The 15,644-nt window shown below is 38.5% G+C and overlaps 1 protein-coding gene across 17 annotated transcripts in view; it reads left to right on the top strand.

Annotated features, from left to right (window-relative positions):
• CELF2 (CUGBP Elav-like family member 2) overlaps positions 1 to 15,644 on the top strand; it is a 474,578-nt gene that overhangs the window by 278,003 nt on the left and 180,931 nt on the right. For all 17 annotated transcript variants that reach the window (XM_066592081.1, XM_066592080.1, XM_066592072.1 and 14 more), the window contains exon 3: positions 9,515 to 9,597. In XM_066592081.1, coding sequence (XP_066448178.1) covers positions 9,515 to 9,597 — 83 coding nt within the window. The remainder of the gene's footprint in view (positions 1 to 9,514; positions 9,598 to 15,644) is intronic.

The following is a 15,644-nucleotide window of genomic DNA, read 5'->3' as shown; positions in this document are numbered from 1 at the left end:
CGAGTATTGTCCTTTGCGATTATGTGCCCGCTCAGAAGAAAAGATTCGGCTGCCAGCGCGGGTGAGTAGTTAGTTGCGGGAGTGAGCAGGGGGGAGCGGGGGGGGGGGGAGAGAGGGAGAGAGAGATCTCTCCTCCATTCCCCCTGCTCTTCCCCGCTGCTCCTCGCCACCTGCCGGCACCCAAATCTTTTCTTCCGAGCGGGCAGGTACTCACTAAGGACAATGCTCGCTCGAGTAATTGTCCTTAGCGAGTATGCTTGCTCATCTCTTGTCAAGAGACTTCTTATAGTAATGGAGTTATGACTACATTTTAAAAAAAGGATATAAATATACCAGAAGAAAGAGAGAGGTTAAATATTGTAGTGAGGTGATCGATGACAGTCAGGAAGAGAGACTGGGCAATGTATGACGAAATAGGACCATTAAAGCAGGTAAATATAGCAAGAAGAAGAGAGGAGCCTGGACACGTCTTTTTCTGTTATTGCGTCAAATGCTGAGAGTGAACTAAGAGGTGCAGGAAGGCAAGGGATCAAGAGTGCTTGTGCATTCGGAGATAATGTCCCGTCGGATGTTGTCAATTTTCTCTTTGAAACTTGTGGCCAGGTTTTCATAGATGGTTGGGCTGTAGGGTTAAGGATGGAGTGAATAGTATCAAAAAGTTATTTTGGATTATTGGATAGTTAGATCAAGTGTATTATCATCTTCGTGTGTGGGACTAGCAATAAGTTGTGAATAGCCTAAGGAGAAGCTTAATGACAGAAGTTGAGAAGCAGATGGGGAAAAGCGGCTGTCATTGGAGATGTTGAAATCACCCAAAATGAGAATTGGAATTTCACAAGATAAGAAGTGGGGAAATTAGACAGCATGTAAAGTGGTTCAGAAACTGGCAGGGGGGGGGGGGGCGGGAGGGTGGTAGACGACCACCACTCACAGGGGGAATGGTTGGAAGAATCTTAGAGTGCGGTCCTCAAAGTAGGAGAAGCTTTTTATTAATTACAGAATATGTGAATCAGTGCCTCACCATATCTTATTTTTATTATCATTATTTAAATAGCACCAAACAGTGAAAGCAGTGAATAGCACCAAGCAGTGAAAAGATAGAAATAGAGTTGAGTAGAGAACCATTCCGATAAGGCGATAGTAAAAAGAATCATTCACTATTAATAATGTGCTGTATCACCTTAGAATTCCTAAAAAAAAACACATAGACTAGAGTGAATTTAGAGTCACTAAATAGGGATGTAAAGAGGCATATCAGTCACAAGAAAGAGATGAGACTTAATAGTTCTCTACAAATATCTGAAGGCAGTGTAGAGGGATCAGCCCTATTCTCATTTGTACAAGAAAAGACTAGAAGCAATGGGATGAAACTGAGAGGGAGGAGAAACAAATTAGATATTAGAAAACACTTTCTGACAGTGAGAGTGATCAATGAGTGGAGCAGGTTACCACGGGAGGTGATGAGTTCTCCATCAATGGAAGTGTTCAAAAAAAGGCTGGACAAATATCTGTCTGGGATTATTTAGTAAATCCTGGACTGAGCAGGGGGTTGGACCCGATGACCCTGGAGGGCCCATCCAACTCTACCATTCTAGGATTCTAAGAGAATAGTGGAGAGGTACAAAGGAGGTGCCCATCATACAGATCTCCCTGAATCCATCCAATTATGCTTGCGTCAATCGAGTGCGTAAGTTACAATATAACTAAAATGTACCAGTTGTTTAGGAAAATAAAAAAGCATATGCCCAGCTGCATTTCTCCATCACTAACCTATATTGCCTTCAGATGGGACAGCACAGTCTCAATGACCAATCCCCTTTAAATCATGTATTAAATTTGTGCATATTGTTATTTAAAATCTAAGAACTTCACCACACAGAATTTAGATCATGCAAACATAAAATGTGTGAGAGTTTAAATCTCCCCATGGGTTGTATCACTCAATGTCATAGGTTATACAAAGTGTTAACAGCAGGTGAGAGTAAACCTGCATATCAAGTTAGGATATGTGGCCTCTCTGTGTTATGCGTTACAAAATCTCACTGCCATTGTATATTTTCTGGAGCAAATTAAACTCTAGGTATTGTTCCTGTTACTTTTAATCAGCATCATAAAATAATACTGTTTATGGGAAGTGAGTTCAGATTATACAGTTCCTAAATTGATTGGGCAGGTTGAGGAAATGATCGTCGTAATAATAATTTGCATTTATATTGTGTCATTTCATTTGCCTAAACCAGATCCATTTTGGTATGCAGGAGGATTTGCTCATAAATATAATTATTCAGGCTCCCCTTTTCACAAGCGGGATTCATGCAGCTGGTTTATTTGAAGGGTCGAGAGGGAAAAAAAACGGATCTTTCAATTATTAGTTTTTCTAGACTTTTTAACCTCTTAAGCACAAGGAAAAAATATGCAATGTACAGCTCACCGTCTCAGTAGACTTGAGTATTTCAATGCTGAGCTTTTCCACTTCTAGTTTAATATGATGCTTTGGAGGGAACACATCTTGATTCATATTTAACAGACTTGGTAATCCTTTTACTGAGGATATGCTGTTTTAAAATGAGAGTTACTGCTACAAAATGCATGCCTTTTATATGTTAATAGCTAACTGCACGCTTATTCTGGTTCAACCTTGGAGTTAGTTTATTGGATTTGTACAGGCAAGAAACACTGCTTACTTCCTACAGTCTTTTAAGAGTTTACCTGCAGGCATTACTAAATTTACCATACAGGCAAACTAGCCATCTGCATACAGGTACCACATATCAAGAACAGATCTTGTCCATTTTATTTACTTACTCATTTCTTTTTTATGTAACATCTAAAATGAGAGTGGGTTCAATCTCAATGCAGAGGGCGGCATCCAATGGTAATACTACAGTAGGCCACCCATAAGAGGAGTCACTTGAACCTCTTGGGCCCAATAGTGTAATTTGTAGCAGGATCCCCCAACTATCATGTTGTATTCATGGTACTGGTAGCTTCTTCTGTGGCAGAGGGGCTTTTGGACCTCCTTATGGACCACGGCATGGGTGTGATTACTATGACTGCACCCTTTGTATCTAGGTCGTTGCCAGCTATATTGTTCACGTACTCTGACAATCCACCATCCTCTTGGGTATCTTGGTTGTGGGATTCTTTTGCATCCATAGGTTATTTGGATTTTGATATGACAATTCTTCCATTTTACGTATTTCACTGAGGTTAGCTTTAATCTGAGCAATTAGGGGGAGAGATAGTTCCAGGCATGAGCAGTAGACAAAAGAAGCCCTGATAGTAGAACTAATTATACTTTTTGTATATTGGGATAAAAGGAATATATTTAGAAATCTATGTATTATGTAAATTGTCTAATTTGGAATATCATAATTTCAGTTAATTTGCAAAAATAGGAGGAAAGCCGGAAATTATTTTTACTGGGTATTTTTTAGTGCCACTTTTATCAGACGTTGCTACAAATTTGCATGTTGTTTGAGCAAAGGTGAATATAATATAAAGGTAGATAGTGTGGCTGCTGTAGGGCCCTGAGGATATAGGGGGACCAGTTAAATCGGCCTTATTCTGTTTTGTCTTGGATGTTAAGAGCCTGTGCAGGACTTCATATCCATAGATACCACCAGCCAACAAGGAGTGCTTAGCACAAGAGTCATAAAAAAGGGAGTCAGGAGGGGAAATAAAGACTAGGCCCTTCTGTTCTGGTTGGCATTACCCAGCACCATATGGTGAGGGGTATTTTCATCTTTGCTGTGGGACCCCCTTACCTTTATGTACGCCCATGTGTTTCAGACATGGTTGATTATTCCCATTCATTTTCTACATATTGATGAATTAACATTTGATATCACATTTTATATAAGACCTGAACTGCGCTTGCTCGTTCTGGATGTTAATGCATTTGGAAACTTAGAGCAAGTGTTTCCCCTGCTTCCATGTGCCAAGAGCAATCTGGCATTGGAAGATTGTTCTGCCTTTTGAAAAGTCTGCAAGCATATCAATATTTGGCAAACCTGGCTTTTATGATGAATTCTTGGTTTGATGAAAGGCCTGTTTTGTGGTTGAGAGGTTTAATTTTCTGGTAATTTCAACACTACTCATCTACTTCCTTTACGGTTTATTTTTTTCCCTCTGCACAGACCCCCTGATGTCTTTCATATTCGAAACCATTTAATCTCTGTACTGAAGCGTATGGCCATACAGTAAACTTCATTCTGTTGAATGAAATTAGCATACTGCATTTATCATCACATAGAAAGATTTTAATCAGCTTATGCACTGATCTGTAACTGACCCCATGATACCTAAATGAGTGAAATAAATTTGATTTTAATTTTTTTTATATACTCCATTTTTAGTATATTAAACTATGAAATTGAGTTGGTCTGTGTTAATACAAACGGGACCTTTAATATCTCTAGTGCAATTACTTATAATTATGGAAACTGCCGAAATAGTCTTTGTGGAAGGGAGTCTGTGACCTGATTAACTCTTTCATTATTCGACAAAAAGGCAATGTCATGTGACAGGAATTAACAGCATTACAATCTGAATACAGTAATCCATTGCTTAACAATTATTTCACTTGACAATGACTCTGAAAAATGAAAGTGTACTTAATATACAGTGGATGTTATACTTTGGTATAATCAATAGTGGCATTAAACTGTGTTTAACTTGTTGGTATCAAAGTTTAATGGTACGTCAGCTCATGATCTCTAGAACTAGAGTTGTTACTTGAAGGTAATTGGCTTCAATGTACCCTCTATAACTGGACCCTATACCTACATTACCATGTGCCATTCATAATACTGGAGTCTTCTTATGTGGCAGAAGAGCCTTTGGGCCCCCTTAGATACCTGGCCAGGGGCGTAACTATAGGGGGTGCAGGGGATGCGGTTGCACCCGGGCCCAGGAGCCTTAGGGGGCACGTAAGACCTCTCTTCTCCATATTGGGAGCCTAGTACTATGAATAAAGCATTATATTTGGGGGCCCTGTTACAGGTTTTGCATCAGGGCCCAGAAGCTTCAAGTTACGCCTCTGTGCCTGGCCAAGGTGCGACTGCTACTTCTGCAACCCCTATAGCTATGCCACTGTCTATTACAGAGATGTATCTGGTGTTCTATTATATACAACAATATAAAGTGGAAAATGACATCTGGTCACCGGTGCGCAGAAAGGCTGCACATTTTACCATGTATTACAGGGAGCATCATTTCCATGTACTTAGACCTGTGATTGCCAACCTTCTTACAGCGAATAAACCCTTGAAAATCCTTTTCACTCTTAGAGAACTGCAATTGCTCTTCCTACGTGTTGACTGCTTTGCTTGCACCTGATATAACAATAGTTATATAACAGTTTCAATTGTACTAATTTCACTTTGTTATGGTTACCTTGCTACATTATAAAGAAACTTCACTACAGGTAGAATGAAACAGCCTGAGCTTGTCCTTACTGATTTTTAGAGAACGCACAATGTAATAGCCACTAGACTACCGTATTTATGACGCAGCCGAAACTTGTAGAATAAATGCTGATACGTATGCTACAACACCTTGGGGCGCTCCCACTATGAGTTTTTGTAAATAAACAACGAGGCCGGAGTTATGGTAGAACATGGCTGCATAACGCTGTACTCAACGTCTTGTGACATAGTCTTCCTCGGCCAGTTAATTTGGAGCATTGAGTAAACCAGGCAGTCCCCGAAATTTCTCCAACACACCTATGGCAGAAATCTATGAGCAGTACGACTGCTGTAAAAGTGACAATTCTTGCTGTCATTGTCTTTTGGAGAAACTTTGACCAAGTTCCAGATTACCCTGGTTGGGGATCTGTGGACATGCGTCTCAGATAACCTACTGTACAGTATTTATTACTACTTTCTTGTAATATTTATATGTTGCATTTTTATTTAGTGTTTATTACTTTGGATTATAATTTGAGGGCTTCAGAACAAAGTAGCCATTTCCGTAGGGTAGTGATTTTTTTACAACCTTTGTGTCTCTGGAATAAATGAGTATTGTTCAGAAATATTAATTTATATAAAATGTAGTTGTTAAAAAAAATAATCTAAATGTGTGATATACTGCTATGACTTTAGTCAAAAGTATTACAATTTTGAACACCATTTGGACACTTTTAATGGTTTTTTAGGACAAACATATACAGATTATTACTATTGCAAATTTGGGATAATTAATAGTCAATAGTTAAAAAGGATATCATTGCTATTCTATATACAGTCTTATCTGTTTTTCGGTCACATATAAATGAATCTGCAATCCTATAACCGCGTAGAATTGTGGGAAATCACCTGGGATTGTAATAATCAGTTCTTGATCCTTGCCATATCTCGGTGATAATAAAAAAGTGATATGCAGCTGCTGCCTTAACACTGACCTAGTAAAGAGGTAGCTTCAATGCACGTTGGTCTAGGAAAACCATGCCTGTAAATGTAATGTTCCATTTAAATTGATCGTAACTTTTGAGTTTTTCCTTTTGTTAGCATTGCCATTCAAACATATACTGAAAAGGTATAACATTCAGCTCATAAGCACCACCTTCAGGAGTATAGGGGCACATCAATAGATAATGCATACTGAAAAGCATAGCAAGATAGGAAAATATAAAACCAATGCAATCAAATATAATTCAGTCTTCTAAATGTTATCTGTATTAAATAGGACATATTACGTATTGGTTAATAATGCTTCACATCAATTCTTATTTAGCACAAGAACAGTGAGGAATAATTGCATATATACTCCAGCAATTGGAATTTAATACATTGATATTCTGAGACAGACTCAGATTCATGTGTGATTAGCCTCTTGTACCCATAATAAAAATCTATGCTATTTTTAAGGGTTAAAATAGCTGCTGTTAGCCGTTTAGTCGTATAGTACATTTTGCAACCAAATTTAAAATATTCATTTTTATATACGTATACATCTATAGTACATGCTGGCGTGAGTGATGAATGCTTGTAGTCACCCAAGTGGTCTTTTGTGAATTATAAGGATCGAATTGGCACCCTGGGGCTGAAAGCTGCCCCACTTATCTGGAGTGTTACCTGTTGGAGTGTTATCGGTTTCCTTCGAAGCTAAGAAGGTCGCCTGTAGCTATTTAATATACATGATTTAAACTGGAGATAGCAAGAATATGTATATATATATATATATATATATATATATATATATATATATATATATATATGGGATTTTCACTCTATAGAGCCCTTTCATTCTGGAAATCAGCGGTGGTCCCACATCACAGACTTTACCAAGGTCATTTTCTCACATGTATCTGTAATATATCTGAAGATGGTTTTGACTGCTTTTCCTGTGTTAAATTGACTAGTTGTCACATAGTTATAGTGTCGGTTTGAGGTCCTGCCTATTTTTTGTTCCATATGTTTAACTTTCAGGGGTATAACTAAAGGGGGTGCAGAGGTTGCATTCACACCCGGGCCTGATGCCTGAGGAGGCCTCTGATGAGATCCACTCCTGAAACATCCAGATATACCACAGAGCAAACATATATCTGTGACCTTAAAAATCTTATACTAGTATTTGTGTCATTTTGCAGTGACTTGTGCAGAAGAGTGATAATATTCACTTCTCTTAGATTGTACGGTATAATAAATGTTCGAAGATGAAGCATATACATGTTATTTCTCACTGGATTATGCTTAGAAACTACTGAAACATTGATAATCATTCATATAATGAATCAATTATGTTAAACGTGTATAATGATTGTAAATAGCCAATGAATGTCAATTAGATGAGTAATTAAACCTATAGTTTTAATTCCAAAGTGTTTGCAATATCTGGACTACAAATCTGTACATTGGAGAAAAATCTAATTTCATATTTGCACACCAATACTGAGAGTATTCAGGCCTTGTGTGGTGCAGAGTGTTAAGGCAGCAGAAATGCAGTCTTAAGATCTTTCTCGTGGCTGGTTCAATCCACACATGGCTCAAGGTAGCTGACTCAAGGTTGAGTCACTTCCGAGATTGGTAAAATGAGTTCCCAGCCTGCTGAGGGGGTAAAATATGACTAGGGGGAGGCAAACCACCCCACTAAAACAGTCTGCCAGAAAAAAGTCATGATGTGACATGACCCTAGGAGTCAGTGATGACTCAGTGCTTGCACAAGGGGCCTTTACCTTACTTAGAGTGTTAAGTATTAAATCGTTGAAGTGGGTCAAAAAAATAACTTATAGAATGTCAGAATTCTTGTTCCCCAATACTAACCAAAGCTGATCTCTAGTTGATTGCTGTTGGTAAAGGTGCCAAAACCCATAAGAATAAAGCCAGCCGAACCTGCACATTATGGCAGAAATGGCCGACTCTGCCCCAATAGATAATGTTGGAGAAAAAAGGATCAGGCAAGCTAAATTTCAACATGCCCAATTTACTCTCACGGCAGATAAGTCAATGCCAGGAGTGTCAGGCAGGGGCTTATTCCATTTTCCCAATTGAGAACGTAAGCATGATCAGCAGACACAACGTATACATGTGTATGGGGAAAGCAGAAGGAATAGCTGAATTTTAATAGCCATCTAAAAGGGGTATTCCAGTAGTCAAGTGGTTTTTAAAAAAATAGACATGTGCACCACAATTGTTTAGAACAACTAGCTATAGCAGTATATCATGCTGGTATTACCTTTTTCAGCCACCCATTATCATCCCTGTGCACTTCAAATTTCCTTTTCAAAATAGCTGTAGGCGCCAAGCCGATTGTCAGCTCAAAATGTCAAGTACCATAATTCTTTGCTCCTCCTTCTCTTTATATGTGCTTTCCCAGTATTTGGAGTGGTATATGAGCAAAGAACATGGAGCTTTACCATGCAATGTACTAGGACATACATAAAAACATAGGAAAAGGTTGCACTGACTGTGTTAGCACGAATTTCGTCGCCACTGCTGCCCGACTTTTAAGGTTAAATGCCCACAGGTTGTAGCCATTGGAGACTAAAAACAGAGTGTCAGTGCTAGAGTAGGTAAGCCTTTTATATATACTGACACAGACATAACTGTAATCACATATTTATTCAGCTGACCCTAACTTGGTGTTAGTGAAATACCACTTTAACATAAAAAAGGAGGGGTGAAATCTGATTGGTCACTATGGACAATTACCCCACTTTTCCTTTGCGCCATCTTCGATACTGTACATGTATCCTATTCAGTGAGTAGTTCTACTATCTCATAACTCTAGATTAACTCAGCTGTTATTTTTTTTTTCATAATTTTGACACCGACTGGGGTTAATTTGCTGGTAACTAGCATCCCTTGTTATTTAATACCTTAAAGGGAACTTGTCACCAGGTACAAGTTATGAGCGTGGGAATGCCGCTGTGATTATTTGTACTGTGTTTTAGGAGTCAGAAGGGGTTTATAAAACTCCTCTCTCACTAGAGAATTAATTTATCATCATTTTATCCCATGTCTGCAACCTATTTTAGGGCATTTCCTAATCCCTCTCTTGTTCTGATCCACAGGTTGTTGTTTTGTAACGTTTTATACAAGAAAAGCAGCACTGGAAGCACAGAACGCATTGCACAATATTAAAACTTTACCTGGGGTGAGTACATTCTTCTTCTCCTTGACACTGTGTCATGATTAAATGGCATTTATTTGTTCTGTTTATTGTTAGGGAATAGCTCTCTTTCCAAATAACCAATGAGTACATGATGAAGTGTGTGCCGCTCAAAATAACTGGGCAGCAATGGAATGGACTTAGGATGGTGTTGGGCTAATCCCTTAATTGTCTCAGTCAGATGGCTTTGTGTACAATACAGTGAATGTACTTTAGGCTTTATCTGGGAAACAAACATTACCTCAGTACCGGTATAATCCAGTCTGCTTTGATTTTTTTTTTTTGGCTGATGTGTACTGAATCTTTAGAGATATTCTTGCTTTATAACTTTGAAAGCATTTAGGTAATGATGAACTGTACGTGTACAGTGCCAATGCTGAACAAAGTTTTTGAAGGTATAAGAAGGAAGGAATCCGCTCATTAGTACCGTTTATAAAATAAAGAATAATTAAGGCTACGTTCACGTAATCATTTTTGACTGAAGTAGTGCTGCATGCAGAATTATTTTACCCGTCAAGATGACAGACCCTTCAGCAGAACTCAACGGACCTCATTATAAGTCAATGGGGTCCATCAGGTGCTGTTGGTGTCCATTATGCAACAAATCTGACACTGCATTATGATTTCTGCTAGGAATGCAAAGCACAACACTGATGTGAACAGAGCATTAAGCCCAACTCCACTCTACTAATGTAGTACGCAGGTTTTAGCCTCTGCTCACATTTGCATTGTGTTTTTCCTAAACAGAAACCACAATGTAGTACCGATCTGTTGTACGACCAACAGACCCTATTAACATATTATGGGGTCTGTTGGGTTTTGCAACAATATCTGTCATCTTGATTGGGAAATTGGCACTGCATGCAGCACTATTCCTACTGTCCGAAAAGACGTTACCTGGGACAGAGGCTCCAGCCTGTGTAAAATGTATTTGCAGCATCCTTATGTATCTCTCTTTTTGCTGCTTCTGTTAAGTGTATTCTGCAGGATGTTGCATTTCACGTTACCTAACTACTATTTGACATCCTGTCTGGGTGATGATCACCATTGGTTACAGGAAGTTCCATCTCATACATAATATACTACCTCTCCATGTTACATGTATAATCCATTCAAGGAGAAAGAAGCAAGGGAGGATTGTGCAAGAAATAAGTCAAATTAAAGGGAATATGTCACCATCTTTTCCCATCACTCCCGTAAAGAACAGCACAAGGTAGTGACAGGCACGCTAATTACAGTGATATAGTAACATAATATGTTAGGCTGAAAGAAGACAATGCCCATCCAGTTCAGCCTGTTTTCTACCCCCCTTGTTGATCCAGAGGAACCCAAAAAAACCACAATGAGGCTATTTAGCCCATTGTGGGGGGAAAAACCTTCCTGACTCCATAATGGCAGTCAGAATAATCCCTGGATCAACGTTTGAAAGTTCCTACCTGACTCCAAGACCTGAATCGACAACCCCATATCTGCTGTACTTATCTGTGAAGTACTCTGGGACAAACCTGCATTTTATTAGTAGCTGCCAGACACAAAGGACTACAGGAAGTAGTCCTTGATACTCATGAGCTGCAGGTTCGCCTCATCCACACCGCCCTGCAGGCACTAATTCACTGCCCTTTTCCTATTACAATACACAAGGAGACAGCTGCCAATCAGTGTTTTGTGGGTGGGCTTACTGGATCTAAGATACAGCTCATGAATATCGGGGACTACTTCCTGTATTCCTTTGTGTCTGGCTGCTACTAATAAAATTCAAATTTCTCCCAAAGTACTGCACAGATACATACTGCAGACATATCACTGTAATCAGCATGCTGGTCACTACCTTGTGTTGCACTTGGAGAGAGCTGCAAAAAGATAGTGACAGATTGCCTACAAGTACAGAAATGGGCAAAAAAGCGGTGGAGTGTTCTGGTCCACAGGCCATAAGAAGTCTACCCTGCTGTATCAGTTTTGCTTAGAGCATCTCTGTAAAGTTTAGATAGACTATAATGCGGTTTACACAACTGTATTTTATTGATCATTCAATCAAAAATATGGCAAATGTTTCTACATGTATATGTTCCTTGAAGTGATAAAGAATATTAATATGAGGAAGGAGGAATGCTGGGAACACTGGTTGTCATTCTAAATATAATGATCCTGACATATTGTTATTGTTCTTGATACATCCTCTTTCTGAAATAAATGGCCTCTTGCACTGATATTGAATTGTTTCAGCCTCCAGATAGGGCCCAATTGTGCCTTACAGTATCAGCAAACCTCCCTAAATTTACAGTCAGCGCTTCCAAGATTATAGAGCTGATATTGAGCAAATATTGCAATATGCAATTCATGGGCAGCATCTCAGTTCATTTGTATCATGACCAATAGCCGCTTAGTAAATAAATGTGGCAGTCTTTCAGAATAGATGCCATGCACAGTATCGTTTAATTGGATAATTTAGCATGAGCTGCATTAATTGGGTTAGTAAGCCTTTGAGATATTAAAACCTGACACTTTCCCTTGGAGAATAATTATCATCTAGACAACAAAAATGCACAGAGAGGTTTTCTTAGTCCTGCAGCGTTACAATATTGGTCTCACATGCAGTGCCAGCATACAGGAGATATAGAAAGAAATGGTATATGCCATCCCTTACTTTACTCTGTCAGAACGGGAAAGAAGGCATTTTGATCCGTCAACACTAAGGATTTCTTATGTTCCAGAATACTGCGCTTATTGCTTTGATGTAGACTACCCACCCAGATGGATATATATATATACACATTTGTAATTAGACAGGCTCAGAACTGGAGTGATGTCAGAGTGGCAGCTCTTACAGACTTTTTCTTAATAGTACATAGTAGAAGGAAAGTGATAGGATGTCTAAGAAACCTTCAAATAATACAGGTACCAAGACGAAAGCAGCATGAAGATTTTCCTTTTGGTGGTCTGTGTTCAGTTTGATCAACAATATCAGATGGTGCATGAATCTGTATAATTACAATGTTAAGAGGCATGAGATTGCAGACTCAATGGAAGTAGCTCCCTGATGAGGTGAAGTTAACACATGCACACTGAGAATACACCTTTTTAAAGGGTTATAAAGTGATAGCATATTGCAAGGATATACCCTCACCTTATGATCAAGGGGGAACTAAACTCTGGAACCCTCACCAGTCCGTTGAATGAAGGGCAATGCTGAATCAGCCCATTGTCTCTTTTATTCTTATGATAAGAGGGTGTCCCAGAGGTTTGAACCATACTGATCGTTAAGTAGTGGCAGTTGCTAAAGGTATGTCATCTCTTTATGGTTGGCGAGGGTCCAACCTCTAGGATCCTCAACGATCCTATGAAAAATAGGAGCCATTGGGCTGGTTTAGCATTGTGTCCCCTTTACCATTTTTCTTTTCACATATGTGCATCACAATTGCACATAAGTGCGGAGCAGGGGGACCAAAAGCACCCCTGTTTGAAGAAGAGGCTGCACTAAATCAGCACTGTTGGCTTTTGATTCTCAGGAGTGCTCAGACCCCAACAGTCATGAAGTGATGGAATGCTATCACTTCATAAGATGGAAACAACCATTTAACAACATTGTAATGTATACAATCTATTGGTATAGTAAGACGTATTAACACCACCTAACATGACAATGAAATTATTGTCTTCTTGACTTTTTATGGTGCTGTCTGGTGAATATTCACCAGTATGTACAAAAATGATTATATAAAAATAGCAATTTTCATTTCCAGCTGCCATAACCTATTCCTCCCCAATAAGTGACTAAAACCATTAAGATCAATACTAGCAGTCGGTATTGATAGAGTAATGTAAAACTTTCACCCACTTTACCCTTTTTATGAAAGTCTATAGTTCTTTGCAAATGCTATACCTGAAAATCTTTTGCTGATTCTGAGTTATACATTGTATAATAGTCTTTTGTTATCTGCATCGATGTCCACAACTCTATAGACATCTGAGCTGAAATCTCCCAGCATTCCTTGCTGAAACAGTGTATATTCAGAGTTTGCTCTGGGAAGAGTATTGGCACAGTATTCTCATTTATCTCAATAACCTCATGTAAAAAAAGACTATTATATTGCAGTGCTCTAAAGAACATTGTATAATAGGCGCTCAGCTAAGCTGTTAGGACTGTGTCTGTCAACAAGCTTGTTGACTGTATGACAATTAACAGAATGGCAAATGCAGCTCTGGGTTATAATAGAGGATTAATAGGGCTATGGTTTGTAATACATGGATGCAGATAAATGGTAAAAAAACATTTGCATAGAAAAACATAATTAGATTTTATTATGAAATCTTCTTTGCTTAGACGAAAACCAAAAGAGTATATTGTTATGCATGGGGCTTTATCCATAGCAGAATATATAGTGCATCTATAGGCCAGGTGTGTTATTCTACCTGTCTAGTTACTTCAGCCCACCCTGCAAGCCATAGTGTGTAAAGAACCATATATGGAATATTGCTCCTTCTGGACCTTGATACAGGATGTATTCAAATCAATGAAAAATGTTTTTACAAAACTAGGCCCCAAGGATGAAACAAACCCAACTTTAAATTCACATGCAAAGCCTTGAGTAGGTTGCAAACAAGTCTTTTTTTTATATATCTTCTTATGCTAAGCCTTTTGAGGATACTGTAACAAAAAATGCTGTATGAATGGGATTTAGGCTGACAAGAGACAACAATCGGAGCCATAAAATATGCTGTATGCATGTTTACTTGTCATTATTCTCCCTTGTTCTTTTACTCAATCACAGTTCAAGCATTATTGTATTGTATGTGTCATTGCATCAAACCATGTTTACTTAATTGTCTCATTTGAGATTTATGTTATTTTTAGATACATTTAAAGTTTGCTATTGTTTGAGCATCAATAGTGCAAATCCATTGCTTAGTATTTGGGGGAGGAAATCATTAGTGTGCTCCGCATTATGATATTAATGAGATTTTTTTGGTAATCTATGACTAATATATATATATATATATATATATATATATATATATATATATATACTAATAATTATTAGGAAATTTTATTACCAGTGTTTCTAGTGGCACAATGCGGCACACAGCTGCGCTACATGCAAGTCACACACACAGCTCTGCTACATACATTGTTCATCCCATTCAACAGGCATCAGAAGCAGCACAGCACTAGAGATGAAGAACATGTGATGACGTCACAGTCATGCTCTGACCCTGATCACATGACCGTGCCATCATCAAAGGTCCTGCATCCTTGTGCAGATTACAGGTGGACTACAAACCCCCTGTGGCCCTAGGTGCTATGGAATACTAATGAACACCTAGCCGGACAGCAGCCGTGTGCGTACAGGACCTGTGATGATGTCACTGTCATGTGATCAGGGGTGGAGCATCTAACTCCCTCACTGGGAATGAAGGACCTTTGTTGACGTCACCATCATGTGATCAGGAGTGGAGCATGCAAGTCACTCACAAACCCACTCACTCACGCACAGACAGGTCGTTGTTAGTAATTTGATATATCAATACTTGGTACACAAGTCACTAAAATTTATATCTACTAGCATTCTTTGAAGGTATATTTTTATGGAAAGTCCCTTTACTTTATTTTGTAGGGCAAACTCTTATGAGTACAATGATGAAGGCCACAGCTGGAAAAGAAAATATTAGAGACTACAGTATGGATTTGACCCTAAATTCTGTTTAGGTTCAGCACTTAAATGTACTGTACTCTCAGAGACAAGGAACTATTTTATGGTCCCAAGTGAAATTATAAGTCACTTGCCAAAAATAATTGATGTGACAGAATCAAAGTCAATTTGAACTATTTTCAATGTTTATAATATAAGAAATATCATATTTTAGCATAGATTCATTGAATTGCGTTCATTTCTTAGAGGACATCCCTTGACCTTTTACAATATTAAACTGTAGCTTTTTACATTTTCAACAATGTTGCACTGGAATTTTTTGGTTTTTAAAGGGGTTGTCCACTTTAGAAAAAAAGCCTTTTCATATGGATGTAGTAGAAGGAT

Source organism: Eleutherodactylus coqui, chromosome 2 (genome assembly GCF_035609145.1).
Source record: "Eleutherodactylus coqui strain aEleCoq1 chromosome 2, aEleCoq1.hap1, whole genome shotgun sequence".
Classification (NCBI taxonomy): domain Eukaryota; kingdom Metazoa; phylum Chordata; class Amphibia; order Anura; family Eleutherodactylidae; genus Eleutherodactylus; species Eleutherodactylus coqui.
The sequence above is the reverse complement of the archived record's forward strand: the minus strand, read 5'-3'. Positions and strand labels throughout refer to the sequence as shown.